The sequence below is a fragment of the Myotis nattereri genome, assembly GCF_964212035.1.
Source record: "Myotis nattereri genome assembly, chromosome: 9".
NCBI classification, from domain to species: domain Eukaryota; kingdom Metazoa; phylum Chordata; class Mammalia; order Chiroptera; family Vespertilionidae; genus Myotis; species Myotis nattereri.
The window spans coordinates 33,334,930-33,360,653 of record NC_138084.1 but is presented as its reverse complement, the minus strand read 5'-3'; the positions used below and the strand labels follow the sequence as shown (position 1 = coordinate 33,360,653).

Below are 25,724 nucleotides of genomic sequence, written 5' to 3'. Positions count from 1 at the left end.
ATTCCTCTCTTCCATACAGTTGAGGTCCCTGTCAGGGGCACGTCACAGAAAAAGTTTAAAAAACACTGACTTAAGGAACTACTCAAGAAACCCTCAGAACAAGCCATTTCACTTCAAGTTCACCTACTAAATGACTAATATTGACTTTTAGATTCAAACCCTAAAGGCAAAGGAAAAGGCTTCGAGCTACTAAAGTAAATTTCCTCGTTCACTCTTTCAAGAAACCACCGAAATAACAAGTCATTAAGCGACATCTTGTGATAACAGATCAATTTTAATTCCAGCACCTGAATCTATACAAGGGCACGAATTATAAACCTCCTGGGACTGTTGCACACATTCAATAAAGTGACAACTGTGCAATACCACTTAGTATCTCAAAATCAGGAACAGACTTTTGAATTGTTTAAACACAATCCACAGAATTAAAAACGAAGTCAGGAGCCATCCACGTTATGGTAATTGTCAATTTAAAGGTTTACAGGTACTACCGGATACACGGTCAATATCTAGCAGGACGTTGAGGGCGATTTCAGATCCTCCTCTTGTTGTACTCTGCTGGGCGGGTTTCTCGGGGAGCTACGTGACTGGCCAAAGATTGCCACAACCAGGACCAGAAGAGCAGGTCAAGTTCCACCACAGTTCCTGTAGTTGTCACTTTTTTTTTCTTTGTCAGTTAAAAGTGAACAGTGAGAATTAAATACTTATCTTTACATATGCACAAGGTATGCTGTGAAAGCATAGTTGCTTACAAACATATAAAAATACTTGTTAACTAGTTTGATAAGAAAATAATGTATAAAAGTATATAGCAAAAACATTAATCATCTCTGACCCTGGAAAGATCAATTCCATATTTTATATTACAAACAAAAACAGTTTTAGTTTTTTTTGAACCCCCTTATCCAGAAACACTTACAAAGGAAGACAGACATAAATTCTTTATTCTTACTCTGAACATGGTTGTGAAAAGAGTGAAATTAGGAAACCAAGACCACTGAAATGCCTAAGTCCAGAATGAGTTCAAATATTTGGCCACACAGAATATTATCACCTTTAAGAACAGGAGTAATATAAAGGCTTTTAAAGCAGTTTTTAATTTATAAATACAACAGGCATTTTGGTATTTTGGCCACTGGAAAACAAAGGCTGTAACATCAGTAAAGGTCGGAGATGTCTCACTTTTGAGGATTCAATTCAGTGTATTTAAGGTAACTAAAGGTGACATAAAAAGTTTTAGAGATAGGCAAAAATTCACATTTAAAAAAAACTCCCTATGTTTCTATTTAGGTTAACAGTAGGCAATATGATTCCAGAAGTTAAAAGTTACTTCAAAACCTATGATTTCAGCTTGGCAAACAGCTTAGGTTCCAAATCTGATTCATCCCTAGTAAAATGTAAGCCCTTAAAAAAGAATGTGTCTGTTTACACAGTTATCTCTTTTGAAATAATCAGACAACTTTTGAAGCAGCCTTAGTGTTTCCTTTCCATCTGTCTTGAAACGACGATGGGGTCAGCCTCACAGAAAGGGTCAGCCAACTTCTTGGTCAGAGGCCACCACCGTGATCACTTGCCTAAGGCTAGAAAGGTACCACCGTGACGTCACCGTACGGAGAGAAGGTGAGGGCTTTCCTGGCAGTTGGTAGCTATAACTCAAGGGATTCTTAGAAAATGACACAATGGCAGCCTTTCTTGTCTTTTTCTTTCCGCGTTGGTTCTGGTGAAGGAGGACATTCCTGCTCCTGAAATTTCCTGTAAGACAGAAAAATCTACATATAAATCTACAAAATCTACATATGCCTTCTTGGTAATATATTATTACAAATGCAAGTTATTTTTGGATAAGTCCAGTGTATGTGCATATGCTTTTCAATGCTAAATTTCACCTAGGGCAGTGGTCGGCAAACTGCGGCTCGCGAGCCACATGCGGCTCTTTGGTCCCTTGAGTGTGGCTCTTCCACAAAATACCACGTGCGGGTGCACACGTACAATGCAATTGAAACTTCGTGGCCCATGCGCAGAAGTTGGTATTTTGTGGACGAGCCACACTCAAGGGGCCAAAGAGCCACATGTGGTTCGCGCGCCGCAGTTTGCCAACCACTGACCTAGGGAATCAATGCAAAACTTGGGGATTGGTGTGCCCACAAATGCTTTAGCACCAGCATAACAGGCTGTCCAAGCTTCTTCATTAATGGGTGAGATGCTGAAGCACCTCTAAATTCTCTTCTCAATTTAAAGTTCCATGACTGTAAGGTATACTTAAAAATAAGCATGCATCACTACAGCATAATATTAAATTACCCTTATGAGGTACCGATCCATGTTCTTTTTTTTTTTTTAATTGATTTCAGAGAGGAAGGGAGAGGGAGAGAGAGATAGAAACATCAACGATGAGAATCACTGATCAGCTGCCTCCTGGACGTCCCCTACTGGGGCTCAAGCCTGCAACTCAGGCATGTGCCCTTGACTGGAATCTAACCTGGGACCTTTCATTCAGTCCACAGGCCGATGCTCTATCCACCGAGCAAACCAGCTAGGGCTATCCATGCTCTTATCCATATCCTACCACCTACTAGCTACAAGTCAGTACTAAACAAGTTAGTTGACCTCTCTGAACCTCCATGTTTTAGAAGGGAATAATAAAAACCCACCTTTTACAGTTGCTATGAGGATGTAAGAAGATCGTGTTATGTTTACCTATTGTTTTACTCCTCACCCAAGGATATTTGTTCATTGATTTTTTTTTAAATATATTTTATTGATTTTTTTACAGAGAGGAAGGGAGAGAGATAGAGAGCTAGAAACATCGATGAGAGAGAAACATCGATCAGCTGCCTCTTGCACACCCCCCATTGGGGATGTGCCCGCAACCAAGGTACATGCCCTTCACCGGAATCGAACCTGGGACCTTTCAGTCCGCAGGCCGACGCTCTATCCACTGAGCCAAACCGGTTTCGGCTGTTCATTGATTTTTAAAGAGTGGAAGGGTGGGGAAGAGACAGAGAGAGAAACATCAATGTGGACACTTCGATTGGCTGCCTCCTGCACGCACCCCAACTGGGGCCAGGGATTGAGCCTGCAACTGAGGTATGTGCCCTTAACCAGAATTGAACCCAAGACCTTTCAGTCCAAGGGCTGACACTCTAACCATTGAGCAAAACCAGTTAGGCCGGTGTAGTGTTTATACGCCTAACAGTACCTAGCATTAGAAAGCCTGCCCTACCTTCTCCTCACTCCTGAGGGATGGATGGACATAAACAGATTCTGAGGATCAAATACAACAACAAAATATTTCAAAAAGGCAGTAAAAATTATTTTAAGAAGGACTAGTTCATCTCTGTGTATGTTACAATACACATGACATAAAATTTACCATCTTATCCATTTTTAAGTGTCCAGTTCAGTGGCATTTAAAAATATTCATGTTATATAACTATCACCACCATCCATCTCCAAAACTCTTTCCTCTCGCAAGTCTAGACTCTGTATTCATTAAAAAGGCCTCAGATTTTTAACAAACTAGTAAAAAAATACATAATCTTTACCTCACCGACCGCCCTCCACAGAGAACGCTCAGTCAAGGGCTAAAAATTATAAGAAGTTCAGAGGTCAAGTCAGCTTACTAGTAGATACACAATTAACATGAGCCTACTCCACAGACCTGTCAAACTGTCTAACTAGCAGAGAGCCCAGTAGATCTAGAGAGCAGGGGGTATGCTAGGGGCTAGGCATAGACTCAAAATAACCAAATCAAACCTGTTCAAGAAAGCACCCTAATCTCTTCTCACAAACATACAGAAACTCCAGTGGACTTCACCCATCGCCTCAAGCTTCCTGGAACCCATTAACACTTTCTGAACCACAGGGGCCTCCCAGGCCAGCGAACAGAAAGACTCTTTGTAGTCTAGATTACACTCCATGACCCATGGGGACGCTCAGTATCTACCACTGGATTACTCTTCGCTGGGAGGAGCTGGGTAAGAAGCAAAGCTAAGAGCAAAGTCTGGACTCAGAACTCTGGATTCAAGTCCCAGTTCTTCCATTTAATATGCCCAAGCTTTGGACAAGTTAGTTAACTTCTCTGTACCTGTCTCCCCATCAGAAAGTGGGGATACATGAAAGTATTTGACTTACTGGGTTGTGGTGAGGATTAAATGTAATAATACACGTAAAGCACTTAGCCCAGCATCTGCCAGAAACTACCCTTAAACTTCAGCTGCCGCCATTGCTATCCTCACACCACCACCTTTGGAAATTGCATAGATTCTTTTCAAAACTCCTATGTGGACTCTCCACTTCAATTTAATTAAAGTAGGGTTTATATGTAGGAGGTACCTAGAATATAAAATGTACTTAATTAAACATTTTAACACATGTATTAATCCCCAAATCAGAATCATTTCTACATACAATTTCCTTTCTTACTGAAAAACATTTAATGGTCCCCCTGTTAATGGTTTTGAAAAGCACAGTGTGATTACCTGTCAAATCCAATAAATTAAAACAAATTTCTAGAATGTATTTTGCTTACCTTATAACGCGGACAAGTTCATGGAAAGCTTGATCTACATTCATCCTAATCTTTGCAGATGCCTCCATATAAGTCACCTTCAGTTGTCGTGCTAACTGCTGTCCTTCTTCCTGTGTTACCTGAAATTCCAAGGGTAGTGTGTGAGGTACTGTATTAACAGTGAGATCTGCTCCATCTAACCCTCAGCCACGGTTGCATTGTTAATCCACCCAGAGGACAAGCTGGTCTATCACAAAAGGACTTAACAGTTCAGCACACACTGAAGCCCAACGCTGCCGAACTCAGGAGCACACACCTGTGACAGGAGCACGACTTCAGTCTAGAGGTTACTCAGAAAGTATTAAACGCAACGGTGATAAATCTGGGAAGGTAACGGTCAAGATGCTATGAGAATCTGTAACCCTGTCCGGCAGGTCAGGGAAAGCTTCCCTGAGGAAGTGATATTTAAACTAAGAACTAAAAAAAGAATATGGAGCTAGCTGGAGGTGGGGTGAGGAGGTATCCCTGACAAAGGAAATAGCATGGCGAGCAAGGGCCACAGTGGGGAATGTGCTTTCCAAGTTCCAGGAAATGAAAGAAGCCTAGAATGGCTGGGTACAGCAAACCAAGAAAGAAAACGACAAGAGGTGAGAGATGGGGAGGAGGACGAGCCTCAGGAGGCTTGGGGTCTTTTTCACTTCTGCACTTCCCAGTACCTGGTACATAGGAGATGCTCCACAAATATGTGGGAAAAATGAACAATGAATAGGACCACGAGCCTTTCCAATGCCTTTCTTACATTAGGAGGCAAAGGAAGGCAGGTAGGGAAGGGTACCAGAGCTGATGACAGAAAATGGTAGGCCGGAATAAGAACACATTAACTGAACTAAGTTAGATACCTTATATATTTTAAATGTGAAAGGTCAGAATAGTGATATCTGCCTAAAATTATTAAACCACATTACATTTACATTTATGTAGTGGGACTGAAAAGGTATGTATTTGAAAAAAGACTTCATTGCTGTCATTATCACAAAAGTAAACACCTGCAGAAAAGTTAGAAAAAAGGTATGGGGAAACAGAAAAGGAAAATTAGGAGCCTGTCACCCATAGAGAAGCACATTCTTCTGGTTTTTCAATGATATACCTTTTTCTCTACAAAAATAAGATCATAACTTCTATGTATTTGTGTTACACCCTGGAAACACGCTAAACTCATTTCTCTAGGTGATCTTTGGTAATAGCCTTTCTACATAAACAGCTTATGTCATTAGCTAATAAAAAGTTTTATTGCTTCCTTTCTGACGTGGATGCCTTTTCTTTTTTCTTGCCTTAGCTCACTGCCTAGAACCGCCAGGACAATGACATCAGTGGTGTGAGGGGTACTTTTGACTTGTTTCTGATCCTAGTGACAAAGCATTTGGTCTTTCACCATTACCTGTTGCAGGTAGGGTTTTATGTACCTATAACAGCAGAAATTTCAGCATCCCTCTCTCAATAATTGAGCAAGAATAAAGAAAATCAGTAGTGACATAGATGGCCTGAACCACACTGTCAAACTCTTTATGCTTATTGACATGAGTTGTCCTTCATCATCAGGCTAACCAAGGTCCTCACTATTCCATTTGCAAAGTGTTTTCATCAGGAATGGATGTTGGATTTTGTCAAATGTTTTTTTTCTGTGTCTATTGAGATCATATGATTTTTTCCTTTTTAGTTTGTTGATATGGTGAATTTTATTAATTCATTTCCACATGTTAAACCAATACTGCATTCCCCACTTAAGGGATGATGCACTGCCCTTTCCACATATTGTTGAATTCTCTTTGTTAAAAATCTCCGTTTTACATCTCTGTTCATGAGAGAGGTTGGGTTGTAGTTTTCTTACACCTTTGTCTGGTTTTAGTATCAGAACAATGCTGCTTCATGTGATGAGTGGGACAGAATTCCCTCTTCTTCAATTTTCTGGAAGTTTCAGCAAAATTGTTTCTACATAATTCACTAAAGAGCCCATCTAGGTTTGTGGTTTTGTTTGAGGGAAAGTTCTTACAACAAATTAAATTTATCGATACAGTACTGTTCAGGTTGAGTGAGCTTTGGTAATTCGCGCCTTCCAAGGAATATGTCTATTTCATCTAACATGTGTAAAGTTATTAGTTTATTAGTATAAAGTTGTTTATAGTATTTCTTCATTATTTCTTAAATATTTATATATTTATAAGATCTGAAGTGATGGTATCTTTCCCATTACTGATGTTGGTAATTGTGTCTTCTCTCCTTTTTACCATTCTAGCCAGATTTGTCACTGACCTTCTAAAAATCAGTTGGGGGTTTTTTCCCGTGTTTTCTATTTTCCATTTCATTGCTTTCCATTCTTCTGATTAGTATGGCTTTAACTTACTCTTTTTCTTTTAGTTTTTAAGGTGGAAGTCATTGCATTGAGACCTTTCTTTCCTAATAAAAGAATTTAGTCCTATAAACTTCTTTATATACTTCTTCAGTAGCTCCCACAAATTTTGATATGTTGTTTTAATTTTCGTTCAGTTTATAATGCTTTGTAATTTCCCTTTGGGTGTTTTTTGTTGTTGTTTTTTTTATCAAGGATTAGAAGTATGTAGTTTCCCCATATTTGGAGATTACCTAGATTTCTTTTTTATTGATTTCCAATTTAATTCCACTATGGAATTAAAACAAAATATATGCTGTCTCATTAGAATCCCTTTAAATTTATTGAGATTTGTTCTGTGATCCGCTCTTATTTCAAAAGATGTGCATTCTGCTATTGTTAGGTGAAGCGTTCATTAAATGTCATTAAGGATAAGTTGTTTGATAGTGTTGTTCAAGCCACCTATATATCTCACTACTGATTTTCTTTCTGCTTGCTCGGTCAACTATTGAGAGAGGGGTGCTGAAATTTCTGACTCTTAGTATAAATATGTCCATTTCTCTATGTAGTTCTTTCAATTTTTGCTTCAAGAATTTTGAAGCTGCTATCAGGTACATGAATATTTAGGATTGTTATGTTCTCTTGATGAATTAACCTCTTTATCATTATGACACAATCCTCTTTATTCCTGGTAATATTATTTGCTGAAATCTACTTTGATATTTATAGAGGCATTTCAGCTGTGTTTTTTTTTATGTTTTTATTGATTTTTTAGAGAGAAGGGAGAGAGAGAGAGAGGGAAAAAAGAGAGAGAAACATCAATAAGAGAGAGAAACATCGATCAGCTACTTCCTGCACGCACCCCAACCAACCAGGGAACAAACCTGCAACTCATACACCCTGACCAGGAATTGAACTGGTGACTTTTTGGTGCACAGGACGATGCTCAACCAACTGAGCCACACTGACCAGGACCAACTGTTTTTTCATTAGTGTTACCATGGTATATTTTACTCAACCTTTTATTTTTAACCTATTTGTGTCTTCACATTTAAAGTAGATTTCTGGTAGGGTCTTGCTTTGTTTATCCAATCTGACAATATCTGCCTTTCAATTGAGGTGTTCACACTATTTACATTTAATGTTATTGTTGATATAGTTGAGTCACCCTGAAATTTGTTTCCTGTCCATCCTATTTGTTCATTGTCCTACTTTTCCTTTTTCTGCCTTGTTGTGGATTAACTGTGTTTTTTAATGATTCCATATTATTTCCTATGTTGATTAATGAATTGCATACTTATTATATTATTTTAATGATTGCTTTAGAGTTTATAATACACATTTTCACTCATCGCAATCTAATTCAAATTACATTGTACCACTTCATGTTAGTTTAAGAACCTTATTACAAAATGAGTTTCTTCCTTTTGCCTTTTTTTATTACCTTTTACCTCACAATACATTGTTATTCTTGCTTTGAACATTAAATTGTTTTAGAGATTTAAATAACAAAAGTAATTTACATTTGCCCACATAATTACCATTTTTGGTGCTCTTCATTTCTTTGTATAGATCCAGATTTCCAGTTGGTATAATTTCTCTTCTTTTATTTTTCTTATAATGCAGGTCTGCTGGTATTGAATTCGTTCACTTTTTGTATACCTGGGAAAAGTCTTTTTTTCACCTTCATTTTTAAAATGAATGTTTAGTGGGTACTGAATTCTAGGCAACAGTTTTTTCTTTCAGTACTTCAAAGATGTTGGGTCACTCCAGTTTGGTTTGCATTGTTTCCCATGAGAAACTATGATGACTGGTCGCATCTTCACTCCTCTTGTCATTTTTCAAATTCTCTCTTTATCACGAGTTTTAAACAATTTCATGATAATATGCCTTATTGTCATTTTCTTCATACTTCTTGTACTCACGGTTTGCTGAGCTTCTTAGATATACAAGTTTATGGTTTTCATCAAATTTAGAAATTTGTCATCCTTTATTTTTGCTGTTAATCTCAGACATTGTAGATCAAATTTCTGGAAGTTCTATTTTGATCTTTATACATCTTCATGTCTATAGTTAACATATTCAGTCTTTTCTCTAGCTTCTTTAATATAGGAATCTGTTTTAATGTCTGAGTTCACTAATTATGTTAATGTCATTTCTGGGTCTGTTTCTATTCACTATTTTTTTTCCTATTATGAGTCATATTTTCCTGCTTCTTTACATGCCTAGTAATTTTTGAGTGAATGGTTGGGTACTGGACTTTGACCTACTAAGTTCTGGATAGTTTGTATTCCTATATATGTTTTGAGCCTTCTTTTGAGATTCAGTTATTTGGGAAGTTTGATCCTTTTTGTTATACAGTGCCGGGACAGCATTTAGTCTAGGGCTAATTCTGCCCCACTAGTGAAACGAAACACCATTCAATACTCCAGGAATTATGAGGTTTTCCACTCAGACCAATCAGAATTATTTCTGATGCTTTCTGAGCTCAAGGCATTGTTCTCTCTAATCTTTTCAGGTAGTTTGTTCTCCCAATTTAATAAATTCCATTCCCAAAATTCAGCAACCTCAATGAAATACCATTAGGTTATTATTACATTAATGCATATACATCTAACAAGTACTTCATAACACTTTATACCCTGTTGTGTTCCAAAAGGGTGGCAGGCAGGTTTCAAGTTTATGTAATTTTTAAATTTACCCTTCTTCTCTTCAAAATAGCATATGTACCATAAGACCTATGGTTCTGAAATATAAACCAATCAAATCAAGCAATCAATTAACAAGTAAGGAAACCAAGTAAAAAAGTTTCATGAAGCCAAAAATTTAGAAAGAATTTTTTTTTTAAATGTCCTTTAAAAAAAAAAAATTGACATGGTAAATTCCTTCCTTTAAAAGTACCCCCATGTTGTCACAAATTCTGTTCCTTCTCTCTGGAAGAGACCTCCCAACTCCATACTCTTAATTTGTTTCTTGCTAATACTTTAAGACTGAAGCAATCAGCAATTTCTCCTTAGTGTTGATGTTGTTTTTAGAAGAACCTGCCAGGACTCCCGTCACACCCTGCTGAGGCTGTGCTAAGTGTTAACACACTACACTACACTGTAATTTTTGGTTTAGGTTTCTCGTTCTTCTGCTATTATCTCATCTCCTGACATTGTGTTCTTTGTAGCTAGGGAATAAGGAATACTTGTCTTTGTAAATCAAGAGCCTAGAAGAGTGCAAAGTAGTTAACTAAATAAACGTATGTTAGTGAATATGACCAATCAAGTAAGTACACCTTGAAATAAAAGATGATATAGGGAGAAAAATAAAAATAAATATTTGAGACGAGTTCATCTCAACAACTTACTTTATTAATAGAAATTTGACTGGGGAAGGAAAATATGTGTCCTTAAGAATTTTCTATTTGTCTTTCTGCTCAATTATTTTTCAAAAAGGTAGTTTGCCTTATCCCGCCTGCATAATGTAATTCAGCTAGTGGGGAACAGCAAATGACCTGTCTTTATAGACAGTAAGAAAATTAACAAATTAATGGTCTAGATGATAAAATAATCCCACTGCTAAGACTGTGTATGTGCTTAATTTATTTATTTTTAAAGCATGGTCTCACACCACTGTCTTCCAGGAATTAAGGTCAGCAAAGTTTGTACAACCATATTTCTGCTCAAGAACTCTCTAACCACATATAAAGTTGCTGTCGAGCTCACTGATGTAGCCTAATTTTAACTGAGTGGGAATAGCACTGCTACCACCAACACAAAGAAAATGAACATCACGTGGAACAAAGTGAAGCCACAGCACCTTGAAGCCAGAAATTGACAGAAGCTTGAAGGCTCACAAACAAGGCTTTCTTAGAGGTTCCTCAGAGAGTTTTATAAAGATGCCAAATACTCAGCCTTATCCCCTGGATATTCTGATTTGGGAGGTCTGAGCCCTATCTAGAAATGTTTTGTTTTAAACAATTGAAGTGAATCTGATGCAACAAATTCACTGATCTACATTTAGAAACCTCCAGGGAGACTATTCCAAGGCACAATGTATAGTAACAGAAATCCACAATAATATGAACTTATGTAATATTACATATTTCCAAAGAGAGAAGACCAAATCGAGAATGATGAGAGCAACTTTATTAAAACAAACTGGGTTTAAATGGAACAGACCACAGCACTTGTAATATTTAGGGATGTGTGTAGTTAATGAATAACCTAAGTTTACAGAAGCAAAACTTGTTTTTCAAACCTATTATGTGGAAAGAGTCATTACATTAATACCACATCTTGATTCGTTGATGCCGATTCATTCATTCAGCAAATATTTACTGAGTGCATCTTTGTTCTATGTGCTAAGGATAAAGCATGAACAAAACCAACAGGTGGAAACTGAGAGGCCCTCAGTGCACGTACTTCAAGTCAACAACTGACAAGCCTCTGAGATGCAGTCAAGGCACGAACAGGTAAGGCTAGAAGACCCTTGATCTACTGTTAGAGGGGCGTGAGTTCTTTTTCCTAGGAGGCGGCAGGGGCACACTGTGGTCCAGGTACTGACAAATAGGAGTTAGCACATTTAGGTAGCTATTATTATAAGTGTAATGAGTTCCTTTGTTGTTGTTTTTTATATTTTTTTTTAATTTTGTTATTTATTTATTTTTTGAGAGAGAGAGGAAGGGTGAGGGAGAGAAACCATCGGCAGCCTCCTGCACGTCCCTCACTGGCAGTTGACGTGGGCCACTAGCAATTAAACACCTAACGAAGTGGAAAGAAAGGGACAAGCTAAGGCAAGTCAGGGAGGAAAAGGGGGCTAAGGACAGTGCATTCTAGACAGAGCTGTCTGAAGGACAAGGAACTTGAAATCGTAGGTTCGTAAAGTCCACAGCCCGAGACCACACACTGCTGTATTAAGTTTCAGCATCAAGGTGCTGTCATACTTACCTGCTCTTACATTTTAGCAAGAGCAAGCCAATCAGTTACCTATGTGCTCTCCCTGCACTTTGATAGGATAAACAAAATGATCAATGCATCTCTAAGGGATCAGGTATGTGGTGATGCTAAATAACCATTCAAATTCTATAAATCTCTTTCTATAAACTTCAGTGATTTTGTTTTTTCCTACTGCTCTGTTGTCAGTGTCTGGAAAAAGAGTTTAATAAATTTTGAATAGATGAAAGAACAAGTCTACAAAGATACGGAAGCCAAAGGAAGCAGGAGAAGCTGCTTCTGGCTAGTCTCCCCTCCCTGATGGATTTAGTCTCAGGGGCCAGTGGCAGGAAGCGCAAGGCTGAGCACACACTCAGAGAACGTGGGGAACTGGCATTTGCCATCAAAGAGAAAATAGGCTAGAAGTCAGAGAAAGTTCAAAGGATCGTGTCTAAGACAAAGGCAAAAATGAATGAGCTAGATCAACAACTATGAGCAAGTTTGACTGGTTACTGACTAAGAACCTGGAGATGACCAAAATGTAAGCATTTCTAAAAGGGGTGGGGGAGTTCCTATGGCCTCCCCGGGCTCAGTTCGTAGAGCAATTAAGGGTGCCAAGACATTACAGAACATCACCTTTAATTTTGAAGAGACTTTAAAAAGGTAACATTTCAATTTCAAATGTAGTTGAGTATGGCCCTCAAGGCTGGGAGGTACGTTTGTCCTTGTACATCCCTGGGCCCTAAGACACCCTAGAAAGATAAGATGGGGAGGAGCCAACAAAGGCCACTGCAGAGGAGAGGAGAAGGGGAGGGAATGGTGTCTCAGAGCTAAGTAAACAGTGTTTCAAAGAGGAGAATGTGAGCAACTGTGTCAAATGTCACTGACATCTGCGTAAGTGGTGACCTTGACTGGGGCACTGCATGCCAGGAGTCAGCGCCAGCAAGAATGGCAGGAAAGAAAGCAGAGGGAGCAAGTGTACAATGCTTTTAAGGAGTTTTGCTATTGAGTGGAGCAGCAAAAAAGTACTTGGAGAGAAATGTCAGATTAAGAACAAGTATTTGCTATAATTCCTTTTTGTTTTAAAGATTGTAGCATGTTGTATGCTAATGGGAATGACCACGCAGGAGAGAAATGGAGCAACTCAAATGAAACAATCACTGGGGCGGTGCCCATGAGCTGGTGAGAAGGAACGGGACCCAGTGCTACAGGAGGGGCTGGTCATACAGAGGTGAAGAGTTTATCCATGTAAGTGGGGGAAGGAAGAATTGGTGGGATACATGTGCACTGAGGTTAGTTCATGTGGAGATCGGACATGCAGAAACTTCTCAGTGAAACAGAAAAATATCACTCATACAAACTGAGAGGAAGGGGAAGAAAGTGTTGTAAGTTTAAGAATAAGAAAGTAGCCGAAACCGGTTTGGCTCAGTGGATAGAGCGTCGGCCTGCGGACTGAGAGGTCCCGGGTTCGATTCCGGTCAAGGGCATGTACCTGGGTTGCGGGCACATCCCCGGTGGGGGATGTGCAAGAGGCGGCTGATCGATGTTTCTCTCTCATCGATGTTTCTAACTCTCTCTATCTCTCTCCCTTCCTCTCTGTGAAAAATCAATAAAATATATTTTTTTAAAAAAAAAAAGAATAAGAAAGTAGATATCAAGCTATATTACCAAGCCACGATTCTCAAAACTGCCTGGTACTAGCACAAGAACAGACATATAGACGAATGGAACAGAACAGAGAACCCAGAAATCAATCCAAGCCATTATACTCAATATTTGACAAAGGAGGCAAGAGCATACAATGGAGTCAAGACAGCCTCTTCAATAAATGGTGCTGGGAAAATTGGACAGATACATGCAAGAAAATGAAACTAGACCACCAACTTACACCATATACAAAAATAAAATCAAAATGGATAAAGGACTTAAATGTAAAATGGGAAACCATAAAAATCTTAGAAGAATCCACAGGCAGCAAAATTTCAGGCATATGCCGAAGCAATACTTTCACCAATACAGCTCCTAGGGCAATGGAAACTAAAGAGAAAATAAACAAATGGGACTACATCAAAATAAAAAGCTTCTGCACAGCAAAAGAAACCATCAACAAAACAACAAGAACACCCACTGCATGGGAGAACATATTTGCCAATGTTCTCTCTGATAAGGGTTTCATCTCCAACATTTACAGGGAACTCATACAACTTAACAAAAGGAAGATAAACAATCCAATAAAAAAAATGGGCAACGGACCTAAATAGATACTTTTTGAAAGAGGACATACAGAAGGCCAAGAGACATATGAAAACATGCTCAAAGTCACTAAACATCCAAGAGATGCAAATCAAAACAACAATGAGGTACCATCTCACACCTGTCAGAATAGCTATCATCAACAAATCAACAAACAACAAGTGCTGGCAAGAATTCGGAGAAAAAGGAACCCTCATGCACTGCTGGTTGGGAATGCAGACTAGTGCAGCCACTGTGGGAGACAGTATGGAGCTTCCTCAAAAAATTAAAAATGGAACTCCCATTTGACTCAGGGATCCCACTGCTAGGAATATATCCCAAGAAACTAGAAACACCAATCAGAAAGGATATATACACCCCTATGTTCATAGCAGCACCATTTACAATAGCTAAGATTTGGAAACAGCCTAAATACCCATCAGCAGATGAGTGGATTAAAAAACTGTGGTATATCTACACAATGGAATACTATGCTGCTGTAAAAAGGAAGGAACTCCTATCATTTGCAACAGCATAGATGGATCTGGAGAGCATTATGCTAAGTGAAATAACTCAGTTTGAGAAAGATAAATATCACCTGATCTCACTCATTTGTGGACTATAATGAACAACATAAACTGATTATCAAAAACAGATCCAGAGACAGGGAAGCATCGATCAGACCATCAAACCTCAGAGGGAAGGCATGGGAGTGTGGGGGTAAGGAGGAAAGATCATCCAAAGGACTTGTATGCATGTAAGCCTAGCCAATGGACACAGACAACAGGGGGTGAGGGCATGAGGGCAATGGGGGGATAAGGACACATATGCAATACCTTAATCAATAAAGAAAATTTAAAAAAAAAGAATTAAGTTAGTATAAACCAGCCTGCAACTAAATACTGAAAATATTCTTTTCTTGCTGGTTACTAGTGGTAGAGCTAGCCAATGTGAAAAATTAACAGAAAATTTGGTCATTAATGGGACTTAGAAAAAAAATCAAATACTGTCATTTAAATCAAATCCACTCTCTACATGAAAGTAATTTAGCACTAATAATGAATAAATTAGGCCTTTGGGGGTAATTTTAAGAATGTCTAACTAAATTAGAGTTTTGGATGTTACCCAAGAAATTTAACATGTGAACTGGAGCTAGTACAAATACTTGCAGGTTTATACAGTCCACTAAAGCTCTTCGCAAAAAAAAAAAAGTGAAAACTTAATTTCCCCAAATCTACTACCTTTTTATTTCTTACCTATTGTGACTTCTATAAACAGTGTGCTATGTCAAACAGCACAGTTTTCCTATCATGGCACTTTCAATTGTTGCATTAAATACATCCACTCACTTACATAGAAACAACTGTTTTCCCAAATGCAAAATTCCTTCTCACCTGTCTCTGGTGATCCAGATCTGCTTTGTTACCAATTAAAATCATTGGAAACTCATCACGATCCTTTACTCTGAGAATCTGTCTTTGAAACTTATAGATCTCTTCAAAACTAAAAAAAGAAAAACAATTAATTTGGCCAAGGAGCAGCATATGTCCCATGTCCCATTTAATACTCTATTTCTTTTTCTTTCTAAAAACCAGAAAATCCAAATTCAATAAAACAGTGGTCTAGACCCGCGGTCGACAACCTTTCGGACCTCATGGGCCATCAGTGGTCCGCGGGCCACCGGTTGGCAACTGCTGGTCTAGGCTAAAGAGAGATCTCCATTTTAATATTGGTACAAACCTGCCTCTATCTGTGACCGAAAAGACCAACAGGAAACCCTCGCCGGTCCGCATATACTGTTCTCTCATAGCTCCAAACTCTTCTTGTCCTGCTGTATCTAGAACTAAAGAAAAAATAACAACTGTAACTGTGTCCATGTTTTCAATGTAAAATTGCCTCCCACAAAGGTAGGTCCAATTAATGTGAGTCCTTCAGAGCATGTCATACTTAGTGTGATAAAGAAACCATTTGGCTCGATTCTGGTCAAGGTCAGGTACCTTGGTTGCAGACACATCCCCAGTAGGGAGTGTGCAGAAGGCAGCTGAATCGATGTTTCTAACTCTCTATCCCTCTCCCTCTCCCTTCCTCTCTGTAAAAATCAATAAAATATATTTTAAAAAAAGAAATGGAATTCTTCTCCTCTTAGTACTTTATTCTCAATATGAAAGACATATATATTCTAATGGCAGCCGGTTTCAGAATTACCTTCATCAGCACAGGTTGATTTTGTAGTTAGAATATATTAGCATACCAATTACAAGGTTTAAAAATATCAAATACATCAAGGCAGTTAGAGTCAGATAACCTCTGAATTCATTTGAATGTTTATCTCCTCTATGGAAAGAACTAGAAAAAATACCTATAAATTCAAAAGGAAACTCTGTTTTACTCCCCAAATACCATACTTCAAGTGCAGGTGCTAATGTTTTCCTTCATCTCTGTGAAAAAAAAGGACTGTACGAGTCAAAGGGACAGGGCTTTCTTTTCTGGAGAGGTGAAGTGTTAGCCAAGCAAAAAAAAAAAAAATATTTGCTAAAGCCTCTGTGCTATAAATTCTAAGCAAATTAACAAATATTGAAGCTCTTCTTTATTTACTTCACCTAGTTTAAGCTTTACCAAAAGGTAGTACAAGAAAAAGAAAATCCTTGGATATTCTAAATTACAATTATAGCTGCCAGAGAGTGAGAGAGACAGTCAGTCTGTGAACCAGGACTGACAAGACGGCTCACATTCCAGTGTATCTGCTGGAATTTAGGATTAATTTCCAGGTGGCTATTCCCACGATTACCCAAAAGAGAGAATAGCGGGGCGCCACAGAACCCCAGGAGCCCCACTTCTTTTTTTAATGCATTTTATTTCTTTTTTTACAGAGAGGAAGGGAGAGGGATAGTTAGAAACATCGATCAGCTGCCTCCTGCACACCCCCCACTGGGGATGTGGCTGCAACCAATGTACATGCCCTTGACCGGAATCGAACCTGGGACCCTTCAGTCCGCAGACCGACGCTCTAACCACTAAGCCAAACTGGTTAGGGCCCCACTTCTTATTTACACATGAATTTTCGAATCTGCTGTCCACCACTAACCCACGGGAGCCGATGCCTCTTCCTTGGACTCTTTGGGCCTATCCCAGAACTAGCCCGCTGCACTTTCTCCCATCCCCTTGGTCTATAGGCAACGGAAATCCTTTTCAGAATGACTTACATCTTTCTCCCCCACACCTAATGTATTAACCACTTGCAAAACTCCGGATGGCGTGCTATCTTCCCCCTTCCCCCACCTCCCCCTCAGCCATGCTGTTGGTAGTGTAGGCTCCATGCCCCAAAACTGGCCTTTTTTTTTTTTTTTTTCTGCAAGCAATGGCCTAATAAAGCCTTTTTAGGCCATGGAAGCTAATTTTTTTTTACTAACACTAGAAAGAGCTAAAACCTCACATGTTTTTCCCAAATAGCCCAATAAACACAACTTCAAGTTATAATGTTATAGGACTAGTTTCCCCAGAACAAGATCAAGCCAGGTGCTGTTTTACCTTACATTTACTGAGGAATATTTAAATTACCCAATGTGCAGATTTATCAATTAAAACATAAGAAAGAGACAGGCTTATATGTAAGATTATCTAATATTTCTATTATATTTAACCTAGAAACACGTCAGAGCTTAGTTTTTAAAAATAGGATATATGAACTATCAAATAAAGGAAGATTACTTACTATCTAGCCGGGCTGCTCTGTCATCTATCACACACTGCTTTGTGTAGGAATCCTCAATGGTTGGATCATAATCCGTCACAAAATAGGACTGTAAGAAAAATTACCTTGTTTTAAAATTCATGTCTGCCTAAACAAGTACCAATGTAACTTTATCAAATCCCACATATCCAGAATTAATCAAAATATTTTCATTGTATTAGGGCTTATCGCTACTATGTCAATTCCCCATTAAATGAAGCAGTTTTCAAAAAAAAAAAAATTAAGTATCTGAATCGTCCTATCTGAAATATGCAAGAAGACTATAAAACATCTGCAGGTTGTTCTCATAATTAACTTATATATACACCTAAGAATCTAGCTATCAAGAAAAACTAAGAAAACACGATAAATTAAAATTCAGGTCTATTTGCAGCCCGACCGTAAGCATCAGTCCTAAGAACAAAGTAGCTGAAACAAACGAGACAACACAGAGAGAGGCCTCGAAGACTGCACGTCCCGCTTCCTTTCTCATGCCTCATCTTCTCACCGGCCTTGAATAATATTATCATAAGAAACACGACTTCAGGATTCTTTCATTTATGGGGATCTCAACTTATTCTTTCACTGATATTCTTGTTGTTATCTTAATTTCAATTTCCCCCTTCCGTTAGCAAAGCCTCCCAATTGTTACCCTCTGAAATCATCACCAGCAGGAAGCACAGTTCAGGTAGCAGTCAGAAGGGAAGCGTCTTAGCGAACCAAATACATGTCTGTGTATTATATTTCAGTTTTTTAAAAAAAGGTTTGTAACAAGGAAACAACAGCAACCACAAAAATCGGAGAGACTTCGTTCCCTAGAAGAGCACCAACTAGGACACTGACATCACCCTGTTCTGCTGTCTCCTGCACTCCCCTCCCACTGGCTCCTTACAAAGTCTGAGGGAACAACTCGGAGGAAGGCAGTTCGCCGCTAAGAACCAACGCCAGAGGTGTTCAGCCATTGTCCAGGCAAAGGTTCTTGGCAGCAGGACCTGCTTGGCTCCTGGGACACAGCCTTCTTAAGTGACAGCCCTGGGCATGGTGACCTATGCAAACTCCAAAAAGCTACGCAGACACAGGCACTCTGCACAGGACAGTGAAGAAACCCCTGGTTTGAGGAGGGCGGGGTAGAAAGGGTGAGAACAATGACCTGCTTGCTACCATGACTTTACATATTTATTTTATTTTTGAGGGATACTTGCCACAGTTATATTTTAGGGTTAACTTTAATCATAGAATTCAGCATCCATAATCCTACTTCCCAACTGATGGTTTCACTTAAATGCATAATTTATTAAACAAAGTCTGTAAAAGAAACATTTACCAACAGGAGCAGCTTGGAGTAGAAAGCCATTTCCATCACTACCCCATTCCCCATTTAAAAATAAACAGATATCCAAACAATCCTGAACTCACTTCTTGGCACCCACACCTCTTCAGAAAGTAAATACAACTGGCAACAATATTCTTTGTACCGACTACTCTAAACAACTTGAAACTGCAGCCTTTCGCCAAGCAGGTGGGATAAAGCACGCTGTTTATATATTTTTAAGATGAGTTTCCTGAAACATGTTTCTCCACAGCAATCTGACACCTCTTGCCATGCTTTCATCTCACAAACCTGAATTTCACTGAGTATTCCCAGCTCATGCCGAAATGCCCTAAAATGTGCCCACTGTCATTTCCATTTTGTTTGAAAACATAATAGACAAATATTAACTATATTTTTCAAATGTCCAGGTCATGCATAATAGCTAGAGTTCTTTCAATGAGATGGGTTCTTTTTGCATTGTGAAACCAAATGAAAACATTACCACTTTTAGGAGACTTGTAGTTTAAGCAACTTTGAGGGCTATTAAAATAAATTTAGTGGCTATGGAAGTTTCATGTTTTCTTTGGATGTCTTAGTTCCTGAAACAATCTTAATGTTGTAAAAAGTTTGCCACTTTACTAACACTGGCAAGAACTTATTCCATTCATATTAATTTTTAAGACAAACTAATTTTGGAGTTTCTGGATATTTAGGTCCACATTTCATCTATATTGTGTCCTGTTTTCAAAAGTTGTCTGTAGAGCCCATCGTCTTACTATTATATGTAGACTTTAAAGAGTCATCCTTACTGAAAAGTATCTTCTTGTCTCATAGAGATCCATCCTAAGGAACACTGTTAGATCTAGGGCCTCAAGATCTGGGCAAGACAGAGCTTTGGATATAAATCCTGTTTCCTTTCCTTGCTGCAAGTAAATCAAACTACCTTGTAACAACTATGCCTCATTCTTGAACAGAACACCCCCAGTGGCGAGCCCCTTGAGTTCAGTAACAACATCACTCTGGACATGGCTGTCACAAAACCAGACACTCTTTCCCTTTCATAATTCTAATAAGCCACGGCTCAGAATATGCCTAAAACAGGCATTCATCATGTGCAGGTAACAAACAGAATCATCACCTCCCACCATAAAGACATAACATTTTTGTTGTTTAAACTTCGGTACCAGATATTTGATCACCAACAAGAAATCAGGCTCTGATGAAGGGCAGTCCTGGATTGAAGTCAAACTCTATTTGATAGCTGTGGAACTGGAGGCAAATGACTTTACCTTTCTAACCTTTAGCATCTATAAAATGGGACAGCGACAAAACCTGGTGGAACAGGTAAAAAGAAGTCATGCATATAAAGTGCCAAGGCATGCTGATGGTTCATAAACATTAACCATAATATTATTTTTGTCACATGGTTAGATGGTATGAACTAGTGTTTTTATTCAAGTCTATAGACTTGCTAATCCCAGGAACAAATGTAATAATTCCAATCCTAGTTATACCACAGACCAACCATGGGACTTGGTATTCAAAATGTTGTGAACCAAAAATAAAAGCTACCCTCACCCCATCTGGGATTCTGGAAATATTTTCTGGATCTGAGCTGTAACTGCCAAATATATACATATGTAAAAATTCATCAAGCTGTACATTTAAGGTATGTGTACTTTTTTGCACGATACAAATTATACCTTTCTAAATTGCATAAATTAATGGTTGGATTAAATGGTGCCTTTATTGCTTATATGATTCAGTACTTTGAGGTAGAGACGGGGAACTCCGTGAAGCCACCACACTGGTGAAGTCCACTACCCTTGTATTTAAAGCCTTCTAGTTTGATCTGTGTTGTTCACCATTCAGACTTATTTTTCACTACTTGAAATCCTTCAGTCAATTGCTCTTGTTCTCATTCATTTGCTCAACTATTATTTATGGAGCATCACAGGGACAAAGTCCCTACTTTCAGAGCCCACTGCTTTTTGCACAACATGCAGTAATTGTGCTGTGATTAGAAAAGAGGAGAATAAGGAGTGTTAAATGTACTGGCCAAAGAACAGAAACAGCATGAAATGCCAATACCATGCTTGTTCAGAAGGCAACAAAATTTAAGGGGTTAATACTGCAGTGCCTAATGCACAGGAACTATGTATACATTCACCTATAAACACAGAGCCCCTGCAATTTGCCAGAAAAGAAAACAGTCTGTCTGCTGAAGTTGAAATGTTACCTACCACAGTCCAGAAAGGATATTCTGTAGCAGAAAGCAAGGAAAACCGGAGTATGGTACTGTACTGTGGAAGATAGTAGAGGTTCAGGCAAGGGCAGGAAAGAATTGGACTAAAGAGTCCAGAAAAACACAGTGAAGGGGGGAAAAGGGGGGGGGGGGGGAATATGTGTTTTCTTGGTATTACAGGAAAGGATGCATGGAGAAGGATCCTAGCCAGAAAGAACAGGAGTGCTCCTTCCAAAGGGCAGGATGCCTTCCAGGTAGTAAGAAGGGCAAATGGACCTAAATCTCTTTAAGGATGTTAGGAGGCATGGAGCAAAGTTAGGATTAGAGAAGCTAGCCCATTCAGACAGGGAGATCTATTTCCCCAGATAAAATCTAGGGAAGCCCTTAATAATGCAAGAGTGTTAACGCTGTGATAGCAGGAATATTCGATTATATGCCACTAGATTGCTTGGCCAACTCACTGTCTTCCCATTCAGAGAAGCTGCTGTAGGGAAGAAAAGAAAGGGGAAGGGAAGGAATGAGAATGATACTACTTCTGCATTCAATGGGCAAGAGTGACAACCCACTTTCTCCTGCCGCCAAGCTACTGATGAAAGTGTAGTTCCCAAGCACTGCCACCGAGCGGTGCCTGGTCTATGTACTGGGACAGGTAGGTAGAGACGGGGAACTCCGTGAAGCCACCACACTGGTGAAGTCCACTACCCTTGTATTTAAAAAGGACAGAAGGCTAGACCGACCAGGCCACTGATGAGTTTAAACCAATGACAGAGCATTTCTGAGCACAGCACCATCCTCAGGAGTCCTGGAGTCCTCTAGAAACATGGGGTCAGAAAGGGGAGGGGGAGAGGAGAGAGCAGGGGAAGGAAATCGTTGAAACCATATAGAAAAACACTGCTAACTACTGAGTCTGGGTAATGTGTATATGAGAGTATATTTTACTATTCTCTCTACTTTCGCATATATTTGCCAATTTTCATATGAAATTTATTTTTTTCAATCTGGTGGTAGCACCCAAGTACTATAGAAAGGGTCAAATCAAGGGATGAAAGGATGCTTTTCAACTGAGCTTTCACCTCACTGTATTCAAAACCAAACTGCCTAGAAGCCTACAAATTTTTTACTTGGTCAGAATATTTTCCAGTTTTCTTTATACATTTTTTTACTTTTACCATCCATCCTTTCCCCCACTCCGACAATATAAACTCCATGGGGGCACAGATTTCTGTCAGAGGTAACGTGACTTCCCTAGCACTTAAAACAGCAAATCGTTGGCAGATCCAACACTAAAATCAAAGTTTGCAGGCTCTTTGGCCAAAAATCCTTCCGCTTCACTTATTCTGCCTTTCAAAAGTTAAATGACTCTCAAACTCATCTCCATTCCCTTCTCCATTACATCCATTTAAAAAAAAAAAAAAAAAAGGAAGTATCTTCAATTACAAGAAGAGCAGTCATCTTTTATTTAGCATTTAACGTGTGGTAAGCAGTTCATAACATTACATTTTATTATGTGATACATACAATATTTTCCTGATTAATTTTTACAACAAGGTTGTCTGTGGCTCCTTCAGGGAGCTGGAGTGGGGAGAGTAAGAGGGGTTGGAAAGGCTGCACCAATGAAACCTGATGTCCATGCTTTCTCACGAGGGCCTGTAGGTTTCCTGGAAGAGTCCCTGTGTGGGACCCGCCCTGTGCAACCCCAGGACTTAAATGAGGCTGTTTCCACCTCCCACCCTGTCCTTGGGGTCTCATGGGTACCTCTCCTCCTGGGCTACATCATCTCCAGGTGGCCATGCACAGCCCCCTTTCAGAAGCTTTCCGCTGGTTCCATCCAGAAGCTCGGAAACACTGCTGTTTTCTGACGTTCAGGTGGCTAACTCCAGGGTGGGGCAAGAGTAGTTTACAGAAGCTCACAGGGAAAATAATGCAATCATTAATAAGTAATAATACAAGAATAAACTTTCACGTGTTCACAACTGCAAACCTACTCTTGCTCCACCCTGCAGAACCCTCTTTTTTTCTCTCTGCTCTGCTATTGATTCACATTTGAATCCTTATTCTCTCCAAACAAGAGGATACAGGTCAAGTTCTCAGAATAATTCTGTTAGTGCCTTCCCCATCATCTGGCTTCAATGAAGGGGATATAAGAAAAGCACCATCTCCTCTCCGCTGTGTGCGACGGTGGGAAAGGACAAAAAGCACACTACATACTAACAGCTCTTTCCTGAAATCTTCACCTCAGACCCCTTAACTCTCCACACTGTTATTTCCTGGAGATAAGGTATGGGCTAAATGTGCAAAACCAATTTAAGGTCATATTCCATGCATGTCCTTGGAATATGAGGGTAACTTGGCAACTATTACTTTATTCTCAGCCTTTGGGGCTTCAAGAAAAACTGAAAAAGGTTAGTTAGAGTTCTAGTGAAAATCCAGTTATATACGTCCAAGTAGATTTGATGTATCCAAGGTCTATCTCATACTTTTTGGAACTTCCTTGCAAGGGAGTTAAGCAATGTACCTTGTACACAGACCCTCAAAATCCTGACTGCTGGAAAACCCAATATTATAAAGATCGCAACGGGGAGTTAAGGACTAATTTCCCAGAGCACAGGAGGGACCTGGTTCGCCACCAGTGGCCTCTATTTGCTAAAACAAGAGCTGCACAAATTCCTCTGGTAACACTCGAGAAGACTGCAGCAACCTCAGGCAGCTGGGAGCCCGAGCCCGGCTCTTCCTGGTGTCACTTCTGAACAGCAGCTGTCAAGTCACAGAGAACCTTTGTTCCCTGCAATACCCTCTCTTATTTTTATGTCAAATGTTTCCAATGTGCTTAATATTCCTTCACTTAAACACTTTTTTTCTGACTGAAATTAGTATTTCATTTAATCTAACGTGTATAATTGATTACAGAGATCTCCATAATGTATCCTCCAGAACTGAAATGCAGAATAATAAAGGCTACACTAAGCCCAGTAATCCTTTTACTTTCTTTTTAGCAAAACTCAGGCCTCCATGTGACTTCTGGGCAATCTCAGCGATATGTACACCTCATGTAGAAAGTATTCGGTTGCAAATCAATGGGTCTGGTATGCAGCAAGCAAAAGCACAGTACAAAGTCAACTTACAAACTAGTCCTGTTACAAAAGTTTGTTTCTGAGTCAGTTATTTGGTACTCACTCCCCCGGAGAATAATCTGTTTAGGTCCATAGCCAGACCACAAACTACCATTGAAATATGGTGCTGAGCCAGTATTAACCCTGAGTCCAAACCTCTGAAGCAGAATCATTTGACCCTAAAAAGAACTGGGAAGAGGATTTCACTTCCTTTCCCAGAGTACAGAGCCAGCCCTAACCTACACTTACCCCAGCCTCCTCATTATGCCCCAACTGCCCACTACACTCTTAGACTTTAGCCCTGTTTTGAAAACATTCTAGGTACAAAACCACTTACCTCTCGCCCCGCTGTTCCACTCTCAAATGAAAACTAACAGTTCCCTCAAGAGAGCGAATCTCACCAGAGACACAAGGTGAAAAATTATCAGTCCCAATTAGAGCCCGCTGCAGTCTAAGAAAGATCACCCTGGCCCCCTATGCCCACACTTGCTATTCTAAAAAGCAACATTCAAAACCAAAGTGAATCTTTAGTAACATTTTCAGCACAGGTGAGAAAGGAAAAGAAACACTTCAGACTGTGAAGGGAAAATTATTCAGGACTCAACCACCATTTCACGTCAGCTCCCCAAAGGGAGCTTCAGCTTCTTCTTCAAAGCTTTTGTCCTTTCAGAAGAAAAGAAAGGGTTTCCTCTTTCCCCTTCCTCCACAGTACTACAAAAATGTTTAGTTCATAATATCAGCAGAGTGATTTTTGAAAACTGTCAACGTGAGGAAACGGAAGCTGCCATGGCTGCAGCCACTATTCCTATATACAAGCCATTTGCAGGTAAGGAAATACATCACTGCGTATTTATCCTTCAGAGCTGGCATATGTAGAAACCATTAAGCAACAATAAGCCAGTGGCCTCCATCATGCAGCATGAAGTTTATTTCCCTTGCTTGACCTTAATTGTTATTAGTTCGCTTTCATCTCCCAATTATTAGTCTTATTACAACATGTAACACAAAGCCTATATGTTTTAAGAATAAGAAAACAATTTTTTCAAAGCATAATGACAATTGGCACAGAGTAATAGATAAACAGAGAGGGTCTATGTATGATATGTAGACATTCAATAAACATCTCATGGCATTCCCATGGGAAATCTGAGTAAATCCCATGACACTCCTTTTTTCACACCAAGGCACAGGTCGTTTTTGATCTGTGTCTTTCGGCTCCTACCTTGACTTGAACTTTGCACTCCTAGGGAATTTCCATATCCAACCCATCCTTTCCATCG

The 25,724-nt window shown here is 39.3% G+C and overlaps 1 protein-coding gene across 1 annotated transcript in view; it reads right to left on the bottom strand.

Annotated features, from left to right (window-relative positions):
• Positions 1-255: 255 nt before the first annotated feature.
• Positions 256-25,724, bottom strand: part of RRAS2 (RAS related 2) — an 81,040-nt gene continuing 55,571 nt past the window's right edge. Inside the window, exons 2-6 of the mRNA XM_081098874.1 lie at positions 17,760-17,847; positions 15,788-15,890; positions 15,442-15,550; positions 4,532-4,650; positions 256-1,752 (exon numbers count right to left, since the gene is read on the bottom strand). Of these exons, the coding sequence (XP_080955000.1) occupies positions 1,665-1,752; positions 4,532-4,650; positions 15,442-15,550; positions 15,788-15,890; positions 17,760-17,847 (507 nt within the window). The 3' untranslated portion in view covers positions 256-1,664. The remainder of the gene's footprint in view (positions 1,753-4,531; positions 4,651-15,441; positions 15,551-15,787; positions 15,891-17,759; positions 17,848-25,724) is intronic.